General features: G+C 35.1%; 1 protein-coding gene across 2 annotated transcripts; it reads left to right on the plus strand.

The window, feature by feature from the left end:
* The first annotated feature begins 7,156 nt into the window (after window positions 1-7,156).
* On the plus strand, window positions 7,157-12,525 carry LOC136203510 (EG45-like domain containing protein). 2 transcript variants are annotated; one of them, XM_065994675.1, is made up of 3 exons: window positions 7,157-7,388; window positions 9,190-9,490; window positions 12,242-12,525. In XM_065994675.1, exons 1-3 carry the CDS (start codon window positions 7,253-7,255, stop codon window positions 12,243-12,245), a joined length of 441 nt encoding a protein of 146 aa, XP_065850747.1. In that variant the 5' UTR covers window positions 7,157-7,252; the 3' UTR covers window positions 12,246-12,525. The 2 variants fall into 2 exon arrangements, with proteins under 2 accessions (XP_065850747.1, XP_065850746.1); XM_065994674.1 differs by lacking the exon at window positions 12,242-12,525 and adding an exon at window positions 9,570-9,871 and having other exon boundaries at window positions 7,166-7,388.
* Window positions 12,526-12,947: the final 422 nt, after the last annotated feature.

The raw sequence follows: 12,947 nt of genomic DNA on the forward strand, positions 1-12,947 counted from the left end.
CATACTTAGCAACTCTTCCACTTTCTCCTTCATCACTTCACTCTCCTTGGGACTCATCCGGTAGTGAGGAAGACTAGGAAAACTAGCTCCCGACACAAGATCGATATGGTGTTGGATGTCCCTTAGGGGTGGTAGCCCATATGGTAACTCTTCCGGGAATACATCACGGAACTCATTAAGCAAGTTTCCCACTTCTTCCGGAACTTCTTCCCCTTCGCTACCTACTCTTTCCGACGGTGTACTAGATTTTACCATCACTATATAGACTGTTTGACTCTCCTCACACTTGTTAATAAACGCCTTGTGAGTTGGGCAAACGATCAAAGTAGATTTCCCCTTGGCTTTGGACTCCCCTACAAGGGGTGTGAGCACATAATGAACCCTATCCTTCACAAACCGATAGGTGTTCTTTCTTCCGGAATGGGTGGCATCCCTATCAAATTGCCACGGAATACCCAACAATAGGTGGCAAGCATCCATCTCCACAATGTCACAATAAACCTCGTCCCGGTACTCTCCTATCTCAAGAGGTACCCTACACCTTTGGGTGACCTTCATCTCTCCTACATGCTTAATCCACCCCACACTATACGGACTAGGATGCGCTTCAATCACCAACCCAAACCTCTTAGTCGCGGTGTCGCTAATGATGTTCTCTTGGCTGTCACTGTCGATGATCACATTACATTTCACCCCTTGCACTAGACATCGGGTTTGGAACAATTGATGTCTTTGGTCCGTTTCCACTCTACTCGAGATCAAGAGTCTTCTCACAATATGTATGGCTTGCCCACCTTCATACTCCCCTTCATAATCATCATCAATCGGGTCACAACAAACATCCCCTTCATCATCGTACTCCTCATCATCGTCATACCGCTCAATCATGTTGGCACTTCTTCTTTTGGGACACTCATTAGAACGGTGACCCGGCTCATTACATCGGAAACATTTGAATGGAGCCGGTCTCGCATAGGGGTTATTTCCCTTAGGGGGTTGTGTCGCCTTAAAAGGCCTCACGTCCCCACTAGGTGCCTTCCCCGCACTTGGCGCCTTGGAATCGCTTGAACTTGCAATTCCCTTGCCCTTATAGATCCCCTTGGGAGCTTCTCTCCCTCCATAAGTACCTTCAACCCCAGCTCTCCTATACCCCTCACGTCCCCTCACATTCAATTGTGACTCGGCCTTCAATGCTAAATTGCGGGCGTCTTGCACCTGAATCACCATTTGTGTTCTGATCCGGTTTTGGATGTTGTACCTCAATCCTTCAAGATACCTTGAAGTCTTTTGGCTTTCAGTTTCCGACAAGTTAGCCCTTGCCAAAAGCCGCAAGAACTCCAAGGTGTACTCGTGCACACTCCTTGTACATTGAGAACAATTTCGATAAGAACTGTAAATGTATTGCTCGTAGTCGGGTGGTATAAACCTCTCCCTTAACATCGACTTCATTCTAAGCCAATATCTAATCGGCTCCCTTCCTCCTCTTCTTCTCCCTTCCTTCATGTTATCCCACCAAATCGAAGCTCCTCCCTTCAACCGATAAGCCACTAAACGGACTTTCCGATCCTCCAGTATTCCCGCATAATCAAAGACCCGTTCCACCTCTAGCAACCAATCAAGAAAACCTTCGATGTCGAGTTGTCCCCCAAACATTGGTAAGTCCACTTTTAATTTGAAGGCATCATCTCTCTCAAAGTTTCCCCCATAGGCCATTCTCAAATTCGGCTCACCTCTATATCCGCCTCTTTCATTACCTCGACCCTCATACGGGTCATTCAAACCAAAATTCTCCCTCTCATAACCACCTACAACATTATCATGCACAATATCCATATTCCCAGCATGCACATGTGCGGGACCAACAACATCATGCATATGCATGTTATCCCTATGCCTATCATTCAAAGCATCATCATCCATTCTGATCCCCATATTCCTAGCAATCCTAGGCATCTCAAAATCATAAAATAGATTTCCATCGCTATCACTATCAACATTTCTAATGTTCACGGGATTAGTTCATCTTACCTCTTGAGCCCGAGGGTCCATTGGTTGTGGTGCATGATTTCTTCTATGGGGTGGTGTGGGTTGTCGTTCAAGTTGGGGGCGGATTTTCTCCTCGTGTCGTCGGTGTGGTTCTCCGGTGAGGAGAGCTTGAGTGTTTCGACCCTCAAGCTTTATCCCTTCAATGGCGAGAAGGATATCTCGGGTACTCGTGGCATATTTCTCCTCCAACGCCCTTAGAGATTTCGTTAGGTGCTCCACCTTGCCATCTAACGCATCAACTCGTTGCTCCATGGATCCGGTGGATTCGTTTGTGATGCGTGGTTGAACCATTTCCGAGAAGAAGTCTCCGGGAAGAAAAACGACTCGGCTCTGATACCAACTGATGTAGATTGAAGTCGGGTGAAGGTTTTAATCGTAAACCAACAAAGATTACAAACTTCTTTAGCTCAACTAGAAGGTTGAATAAACCCAAACAAGGATGAACCTTGAGCTCCAATGGAGGCTTTGAGATAAATTTCATAAAAAGTTCCCCAACATTACAAAAATAGAGGCTTAAATACTTCCTCTAAATATGTGATAAAAGACTAAAAACCCTTGAATAGGGTTTCTAGTAAAACATGGGAACAAGGGTAAGATGGGAAGGCTAGGAAATAATGGTAGTCTAGTAAATTGTGAGTGATGGTAAAATAGTAATTAACAAGAATAGAAATGGTCCCCCCCATGGTGAGAACTTGGAGGAGAAGCATTCTCCAGTGAGGCACGCCCCGCGTTCCCAGAGTCATGCCCCGCGTGTTTGAGTCTCTGAACTTGTCAACGCTTGTTGATGGCCTTCACGCGCGGCGTCTTCGGGGCTACGCCCCGCGTAGTTGAGCTACTGGACTTGGTGGCCCTGTTGGTTGGGATCTACGAGTGGCGTCACTAGGCTTACGCCCCGCGTACTTGACCTCCTGGGATGGTTTCTTCTCGGATGCCGAATCCACGCCCCGCGCGCATAGAGGCACGCCCCGCGCCCCGCGCCCCTGAGCTCTTAGACAATTCTTCGGACATGGGACTTGTTACGCTTCGCGTCTCAGTAAGCACGCCCCGCGTGTCTGGCTGGTCGCCTTTGCTCTTGCTTTCCTCCAATGGTTCTCCTCGTGTCTCGTTTCTAGTCTCCGGGTTCATGTTTGAGGACAATATGCCCTCATCACTTCAATTTAAACCTTTCTATAGCTTTAAAATGGGAGATAAAAGTGTCTCAACTTTGTCGTTTGAAATAGTCAAATGCTCGTCAAGTCATTTTAAGACCATTTACTTTTATAAGAGTTTTTATGTCAACAACACGTAAAATTTAAGAACTTTTATATCAGATTTTGAGGGTAAATTACATACGTGGTATACAACATTTACCCATTTTCACACTTTGGTGTACAACCTTCAATTTTGCACACTAAAATGTACAACCTTTTGGTGACCTCCCACTAAAGTGTACATCAGGTAATTATGACAGGTCAACCCGAAGTCAACGCGCCACATCACCATTTTGACTCATCCAAAAGTCAAAAAAATGACCCACTTAATATGAAATTATTTTTGTACCATTTATTCTTTATATAATTACTAAAAAACATCATTTCTTCTTCCTCCATTTTTTTGCAATTTCTCTCTCTAAAAAGCTTCCACTCTTTTTACCTTTTCTCTCTCCTATCTCTCTCTAAAGGCACTTTGAAATTTACTCATCTCTCTTCATTTTCTTCACTCTTCAAATTTATTTCTTTCTCTCTCTCCAAATTTCTTTCTCTCTCTTAAATTTCTCTCTCTCTAACCACAAAACCATTTTTATCTCTTCAAAAAAATCTCAAGTTCATACATCAAAAGCATAATCAATTTCATACTCCAACTATAACATTACTAATCTAATTTCTAGCTGCGAAGGAGATCGAGGAGGACGCCGAAACAATCGGGATTTCGGTCAATGAAGAATCTGTTGTTTCTGTTGGAGTCATTGATGGATTGTTTGAAATCCCAATTATCATCGAAAAACGCACCGAAGAAAGAGTTGCGACCGGCGTTGGAGAGGGTTGTTGAAGTAGTCCCCAAGATTCTGCCTCCGACGTTGAAGACTGACTATGTCTTTGAGGATTTTCATTGGAAGCCAAGAAAATGGAGAAAGTTGAATTGAAGATTTCAGAAGAAGAAGATTTAGAAAAATAAAGAAGATTGAAGTTTGAAAGAAAGAAAAAGAAATCCTAGAAAGTTGGAGGGACTTTTTCAATTATTGTCTTGTTGTATGTACGAGGAAGAGGAAGTGGCTGCAGAAAATGAGAAAAAGAAAGAGCTAAAAATGTAGAAGAAAGAAGGTTTTGGGGAAATAATTTAGAATTAAAATGGAAATTGGGGAATAAAATTTGAAAGAAAATATTGTTTTGTACAGAAGTATAGTATTTGGAAATGGAGAGAAATTTAAGAGAGAGAAAGAAATTTGGAGAGAGAGAAAGAAATCAATTTGAAGAGTGAAGAAGATGAAGAGAGATGGGTAAATTTCAAAGTCCCTTTAGAGAGAGATAGGACTTAGAGAGAGAAAAGGTAAAAAGAGTGGAAGCTTTAGAGAGAGAAATTACAAAAAAAAAATGGAGGAAGAAGAAAGTGTGTTTTTTAGTAAATATATAAAGAATAAAAGGTACAAAAATAATTTCATATTAAATGGGTCATTTTTTGACTTTTAGAGGAGTCAAAATGGTGATGTGGCGCGTTGACTTCGGGTTGACCGGTCACAATTACCTGATGTACACTTTAGTGTGCAAAATTGAAGGTTGTACACCAAAATGTGAAAATGGGTAAAGGTTGTACACCACATATGTAATTTACCCTAGATTTTGAAGATAAAAGATTATAATGAAAGTAAGGCATCCTCCCAGTATCATAAATAGAATACTATTACCACAAATATTAATTTCTTAATATAAAACCCATTACAATTTGAATACGAGTTCACATGTTGTCCTTTTGCCCAAATTTTAATAAATACGAAGATGACAAGTGGGAGAAACACCTAAGAAGTTTACCGAAAAGCAAATTTACCCTTAAAATTAATAAATTGGGTCAATTTAAGAAATAGTTCATCAAATTATCTTCTCATTTATAAATCGTGTCATCTACACTTCACATTTGCGTCATTTTATCACTAATTCGTAACAGATCACAACGATATCAATAGAAATGAAAAAAATAAAAAAATAATTGTACTGTTTTTTTGTACAAATTGAAAAAAAAAATCTAAATATTTTATGAAATTTAAAAATATTAATCTCAAATTCTATTATTAAATCATAAAAAATATAATTTTTTAAAACTAGTCGATAATAAATTGTACAAAATAAACAAAATATCCGTATCTTTTAATAATGCCGAAAATTAATCCAACTCAATATTGCGTGTATTTTTACACTTTATATCCTATAGTATTATAAACTCAAAATAGAAGAGAAAAACTCAGTCTTGACTTAGGGGTTTTATACGATCAATGCATGGATGTTCTCCATTAGCCGGCAAGGGAAAATAAAAGTAAAATAAAAATTTAAAGATAAAGTAAAAATTTAAAATTTGAAAATAAAAAACTAGCCGCATGGTTTAGAATTTTCTAATTTTCCTCATCCACTTGAATATAAATGGATGGGGTTGGATGGAACGGAAAATATATTTTCTATCCCGGTTTTTCGACTAGTCATAGATTTTTCATTTCCATCTCCGCGAGTTAAACGTCCGCGGGGAATCATCATTCCCATTTACAAATTACAAATGTTTCAAAAAAAAATTCCCATTCTTCGTCTATCGTAGGAAATCACTGTTTATATATTTTTAAAAATAGTAATACTTAAAACTTTTAAAAATAAGTAGTTAATAATACAAGTATCAATAATCTTTCTCAAATTTGTTAAACCACAAAAACCTTAAAATTGAAAAAAAAAATCTAATCTCCTAATTAAAATGGATTTAAATCATCCAAAAAAATCAATTATCACAGAAAATAGTCGGGATCCCCTATCAAGGATTAACGGGACAGGATCCTCATGTGGGAGAGATACCTTTTCCCATTCCCATCAGCAAAAAAAAAAAAAAAAAAAAAAAGCTATCTCCATCCCCATCCTATAGGGATTTTTAAAGCATCTCCAATGCAAGCACCCTTCAAAGTTGTCAAAATTTAACGTATTATCTCAAAATATATTATTTTATTTACTCGCTTATGCATATCACTTTTGCCAACTTTTTTTAAGAAAAATGCCTCAATGTTAAAAACCTCTAAAAGTTATCACTATAGTCTCACAAATCATTATTTTATATATAATTTATTTTAATAATAAATATTACCATAAAACTCTACCAATAATAGGCAACTAAATCATTTTTTATATTATAAAAAGAAAAGGTAAGGGTGTCAAAGAGGGGCCAAAAATTGACAATATTGTTATAATCACTTAAATAACTTTTGTTACTCAAAGTACTATACTCTTTTAAGCACCCTACATGTCATCAAACACTCTTTCAAACACATTGACCTTTTTGTAAAGAGTATTTTGAAGTAAAATTAGAGGTTTGAATCACTTTAAAGGTTTTGATTAGTCAAACCTTTAATAGTGGTGCTTGGTGAAGAGAGGTTTGAAAGATATTATTGGATCCAAAAAGCTAATTTTAAAAAGACTCAATTTAGGAGCTTTTTCAATTAACTTATTGCTTTATCTTTTTATGGACATTTTTATCCGTTAATTAATACTCTTTAATCGCAAATAAATACTTTACCATGTCATTATTTGCCATTTTACACAAACAGCTATTATTAATCAGTTAAATTTTACCAAACAAGTTCACACAATCCGCTAATAAAAAAGGTAATCAGCTAATATAATCAACTATCAGCTAACAGTTAATTGTCAAATAAAGTCCTTATATTGGAGTTGAAGATGCTCTTATAAGAGATTCTCCATCTTCATCGGTCGGGATGGATCACCAATAGGGATGGGACCCATTTACAATCCCTAAGTTGGTTAGGCCTACCTTACCTAGATTTTTTTTTCTACAAAAAGGAATCTTCTAATTTTCGCAAATAATAATAAGAAAGCATTCAAACAGCTATGTACAGCTCAACATTGACTTTTTTTAAATAGCCTTTTATAGTCTACTTCGATCATATCAATAATATTTATTTGCGTGTGAGTTTAATTAAATAATTATTTTTATATTTGAGGAAGGAATTGAATTTAAATTAAAGATGTCTCCTCAACCAATTGGAATTTCTCCATTTCTGTTCATCTTCTTCTTCTTTTTCATCATATCATCAGCAACCATTTTTCAGTCTTCTCTTGCTGATATCGGCCCTGCTGCTCGTTACACTCCCCCTTATATTCGTAAGTATTTCTTTCTTTTTATTTAGTATATCTTTTATATATTCCGTCCTCACTGGGACGGATCTAGAAGGGTTTGGAGGGTTTGAGTATCCACTGGTTGTTAGAAATCGTTAAAAATACTATAGAAATTATGTATGAGTTTTAAATTTTGTTATGTAAAAACACCAAAAATTTTGATCAAAAGAAAAAAAAAAAAAGTGAATCTTGGATCCGTCACTGTCAGTATTACAATCTTAAAGTCTGTTTGGTTCAGATGTTCGTGTTTGCTAGGTTTTTTTTTGTTGTTGTTGTGAGGTAGTAAATATTGGTTGATTTTTCCGTTAAAAGTAATTGTTTTGAAATTTTACCAAAAACATTTTATAAAGTAATTCTGAAAAATAAAACTAAACTCACCTTAACATTCATCTAATGGTGTAATTTCATGTCTAATTGATGGAAAATGAGTTTTTTTCCGTTAACACAAGATCTGTAATTTCAAATTTCATTAAGTGGTTTTGGACTACCAAAACATGAAATTGTCCATAAAAACCCCGTTAATTAGGCTTAAATTTCAGTATAGGTTTGAGATTGCACTGTTTTGTATTCCAATAATCATAAAAATTAAGTTTGTACTTATTCTTGTTGGAGATGCAAAAATAAGCCCATTCCGTGTAGGTTTGACTTAAAATTTATTTGTCCAACCGGCAAAAAACGGTATTATTTTCAATGTTTTAAAAACCGAATTGGAAGTAGAACCAAATTGATAATTAGATCAGGAGTCAATTGGTTCAATCGGTTGACTCGGATTGGTTGTACTGGATGACCTCATAAATAATGTATATATGTTAATTTAATTTAAATTATAAATTTTACTAAGACTTAATTTTATTATGTATATTTAAAATTTAAACACTAGTAAACTTTGTTCATATCGCAAAAATTAAGTTTTTATTAATATTTATCAAAATATATATAAAAAATAAATACTAAATAATATTTTAAATTTTAAATCTTAAGTATTAGTATAATATATAAGTATATAATGTTGTTCAGTAGTGATCAGTTAGACCCTGAATGACCAAATGAATTTGGTCATTCACCGTTAGATCTAGGCTCATTATAATCGTGCGGTGGATATCCAAAACATCCTAAGGTGTAGTTATAATGAACCTAGATCTAACGGTGAATGACCAAATTCATTTGGTCATTCAGGGTCCAGGTGAGTACTACTGTAGTGTTGTTATTTATTAATCATAAGTTGAAAGTTAGCTTAGTGGTAAGATGTATATAGTGATGTCTAATGGTCCAAGTTTGAATTCCTCCTTCAACACATTTATTATTTTTTTTAATTAAACATGAGTGAATATCAACCGGTTCGCGGTCGAACTGGCTGGTCCGTTCTGGTTTTCATATCATGTGTTTTTTTTAACTAACAGAAGATATGCAATTTCAAACTTTATCGGGCTACTAGAACGCTACAGATTTGTTTTTTATTAACCTTCAACGCATTTTTTTTAATTAAACATAGGTGAATGACTAATCGGACCAAACCGCTCAACTGGACCAGTTCACGGTTGACCCGACCGATTCAAGCGGTTCAGTCCGATTTGTTTAGCTTTTGGAGGATAGCCAAAAGCTGAAATTGCACATAAAAAACCATCTTTCATTAATAAGTCTCGTAATTGCACTGTATCGACGCTAAGCTTAACATTTTACTATTTTGCATGTGGAGACAAAATCCGCTTTCTTCCAATAACGAGAGGACTAAAATTGTACCTACAAACCACCATATATTTCTAATTATATATGTCAATTGATGCAGCGACTGCGTGTTTTGATAATGAGGTGTCGCAGTTTCCGACGGACAACATGTTTGCGGCGGCTGGAGAAGGAATATGGGATAATGGGGCATCATGTGGAAGAAGTTATTTGGTAAGATGTATAAGTGCATCTTCTACAACCATTTGTGATCCATCAAAGATAATTCAGGTTAAGATTGTTGATCGTGCTCAAACTTCTATTTCCATACCTTCTGCTGATGGTGCTATTATCGTTCTCTCCGACACTGCCTTTTCTCAATTCACTAACTCTCCGGCTTCTCTTATTAACGTTGAGTTTCGCCAGTGAGTTTTCATCTTCCTTTTACTCTCATAAGTAGTCTAGATTTGTCTTAATTATTGATATTGTCTTTTCTTTGTACAGGGTTTGATGAATTAGTGATATAAGGACTTTAAAAATCATTAATCGAGTTTTCATCTAAGTAAAAATCATCAATTGAATGGTCATCGAAGATCATTCCGTTGAACAGTTTCAGACACTCTTCCCCAAATCCATTTTCTGATTTTAAAGTCGACTTTGAAGCTTTATTTGAATGGGTCAAAAAAGTGTTATGCCTTTATTTTTTTTCATATATTCATGTAAGTTTGTTATGTAAGTTTATATATTAGCAATAAAACATATAAAATTTAATTACTAACCTTTAATGACGAATACAAGATTGATCACTTAGGGGGGCGATTTTACACGTACGTGTGTAAAAATTTGTTTTGCTAAATCGAATTTGTTAAAATTTTTTGTATATATACGTGTTATAATTTGAGTGGTTAAGAACCAATATAAAACTTCTCAAAATTAAGCTAAATTGTGTTTAAAAATCTTTACATGTAAAAAAATTATGTTTAATAGAAAAAATCGAAATTTGAATTTAAGAATGACCTAACATGCCAAAAAGTTTAGAAATTTAGATTTAAGGAGGATCTAACAGGCAAAAAAAAAATTGGAATTTTGTATTTACAGAGGCCAACAGACTAAAAAATTTTAGAATTTTGGATTCAGAAAAGGCCTAACAAAACTGAGCAAAATTACTTGAAGATAGGAGGGCCGGAACCACCACAACCTCAAATTTTATGGAAATAGAGAGACGAAACTACCCCTGATCATGGTGGTTCCGGTGACCGCAGGGATCCGGTCTCCTCCCGGCCCCTCCCTGTATCCTCCGCAGGCTAAAACCTTTGATTCGTATAAAACTGTATTATTTTTATATAATTTAGATAATGATATACTAGTAATGGTAATTATTATAATTACGTACTTAAGATGTAGTTATCAGATGTAACAAAAAAAAAAAAATGTAGTTATCAGATTTTACTATTCCATTAATTCTGGAAGAGTTGAAAAATAGTGTTTTCTGGATCCTCCGTACACCAATATTCAAGACTTTTATTTTACCATTAATTAGTACGTAGACCGACTCCGTCTATTGTTCTTATTAGGATTCGAATGACCATCTAATAATCACAATAAAATCGTATTATTGACAAAATATAATCTCTTTATTAGGAAGGAAGGTTTGGCTTATTAGTCTAAGTATTAGATGCAGTGGCGGATCCAGGATTTGAAGGAGGGGCAAAACTCTATGTAAAATTTTTTTAGACAAAATAGCATTAATTGAAAAAAAATATATTTTAGTACATAATTGCTATTCAATACAAAATGTCTTAAAAAAAATTCTAATGCTAAGTAGATCGACGATTACGAGGTGACAATTGACATCTACAATCTGTCATAGCTTGAAAACGATCTGCTGCCTCTATCTATACTGGTTCTTTTTAGGGTTAAGGTGTAAAAATACCCCTGACATTTTGGGCCACGAGCAATTTTACCCCTAATGTTTGTAGCTGTTGGCGATATTTTTGAGAAACAAAAATATTCCCTTTACAACCTTGACTCGTGCGAGGAAATGCTGGCGTGCCAGAGAATTAGGTTCTCAACCTACGTTTAAGAAAACGGTTTTTTGTAGATATGCGCCTATATCTAATGGAAAAATGACTAATAATCAAACAATTGTACGGGAAAAGCAAGGATTATGAAAATGTTTCCCTAGGTTCCTAGTTGCCGTCAGCACAACTTTAACTAGAATTGGACCAATGGTTTTCGGTAATTAAAACTGTAAGAATAATAAAGCAAACACAAGAGTTTTTGAATTTTTTCTTTTATATTTACTTCAAAAATGAGAGTTTTGGGTTACAATCAACCGAATGGAAATAATTACAACCAAGACGATAGTAAATTGATATCCACAATGTCAAAAGCAATAATAATAATTGAAATTAAAATTGAAATGAATTAACCGAAGCGGTGAACGGTTGTGTCGAAGCGTCACGTTGAAACGTCGTGTCTGCCTGAGGTCGTTATCCCGAGACCGATGCTTGACTTGAGTGAAATGCGTGTTTAGTGAGCTTAATTGATTGAATGTGAATGTAGGGAAATCAGAATTGATACAATGAAACTGATATTTCAGCTAGGAAATTGAGTTCTTAGGTGTGACTTTGAGTAGAAAAATGAATCGGATTTGTGTTTGATCGAAAAAAGAGCAAATTATACCGAATCAGGGACTTGGAATGACGATTTTAATGGTGAAAATTGAACCAAGGGGGCTTCTGAAAATTGATGTTCAAAATGATGAACGAAAGTTTGAAATTGTAGGAATTGTGGCTAGAATTGATGATAAGAACGAAGGATTAATGATTGAAATTGATTTGGAAGTCTGAAAATCGAATTTAGAGATGAATTTGCACCGCAAAGGGACCGAATTGGCTGGAAAAATAGATGAATAGGCCGAATATATTTGAGAGAAAAGTATTGATATGTGTTGTGTGTTTGTTTTGTTTAATTTGTTGATTGATTGATTTGTTGGGTGTCTTGAATGAAGATGGAGAAGGTTATTTATAGATGAAATTTGTGCCCACTAAGCACACACTTACCCACTACTTATGCCATGATTCCACTTTGAACAAAATGTGATTGTGCTTCCTTAATTATAGGTCTCAACTTGGTTTGTTTAGCTTTGACCCGATTGCTTTGTGTTTCTGCAGCTGACTTTGCAAAATTCCTGCTCTCTCTGTGTTCGTCATGTGATGATGCTGAAGATAGATCCAGAAAGTTGGGGACGTCTATTTTCTGGATCCGAGCTTACTTCTGATGTTCTTGTACGTTTAGCTCATCGAATAATTTAATCAAAAGTGGCCTGTGACCATTTCGGATTTTTCTGTATATTTAAATTAGTTTAATGGCATATTCCCACTTTGTCACCCACTAACCCATGTTTTCCTCTTCTCTTGACTATTTTATATATATATATATATATTTTATTCTCTTATATTCTTTATTTTTCTTTTGATTTTTTACAACAAAAATAATAAAATGACAAACTATAGGTTATAATTATAACCTATGGTTTAAATGTAAATAAATATAAAAATTACATTTACTCCCAACAGTAGTCAAGAGCAATTTTACCCCTAGCGTTGATAAATTGGATCAATTTTAGACAGTATTATAACATACAGTCATTTTTTTTCTTTATTTTGCACCAATTGCATATCAATTTGTTCTAAAAAAAGATATAATGTTTTTGTAATTTAATAATAAAATTGGAGATTAATATTTATAAATTCGGTGAATTTTTTGAATTTTTTTTTGTCTAATTCGTACAAAAGACAGTATATTTTTAATATTTTTTCTTATTTTTTTCACATCCCAACATATATTTGTGATTTGTTACTAATAAAATAATGCATG

Source organism: Euphorbia lathyris, chromosome 8 (assembly GCF_963576675.1).
Source record: "Euphorbia lathyris chromosome 8, ddEupLath1.1, whole genome shotgun sequence".
Classification (NCBI taxonomy): domain Eukaryota; kingdom Viridiplantae; phylum Streptophyta; class Magnoliopsida; order Malpighiales; family Euphorbiaceae; genus Euphorbia; species Euphorbia lathyris.

Bases quoted from the DNA above. Each gene is read 5' to 3' on its own strand.
- LOC136203510 (XM_065994674.1), top strand. From the start codon at position 7,253: ATGTCTCCTCAACCAATTGGAATTTCTCCATTTCTGTTCATCTTCTTC. The intron at 7,389-9,189 runs GTAAGTATTTCT...CAATTGATGCAG, and splicing joins TTACACTCCCCCTTATATTC to CGACTGCGTGTTTTGATAAT.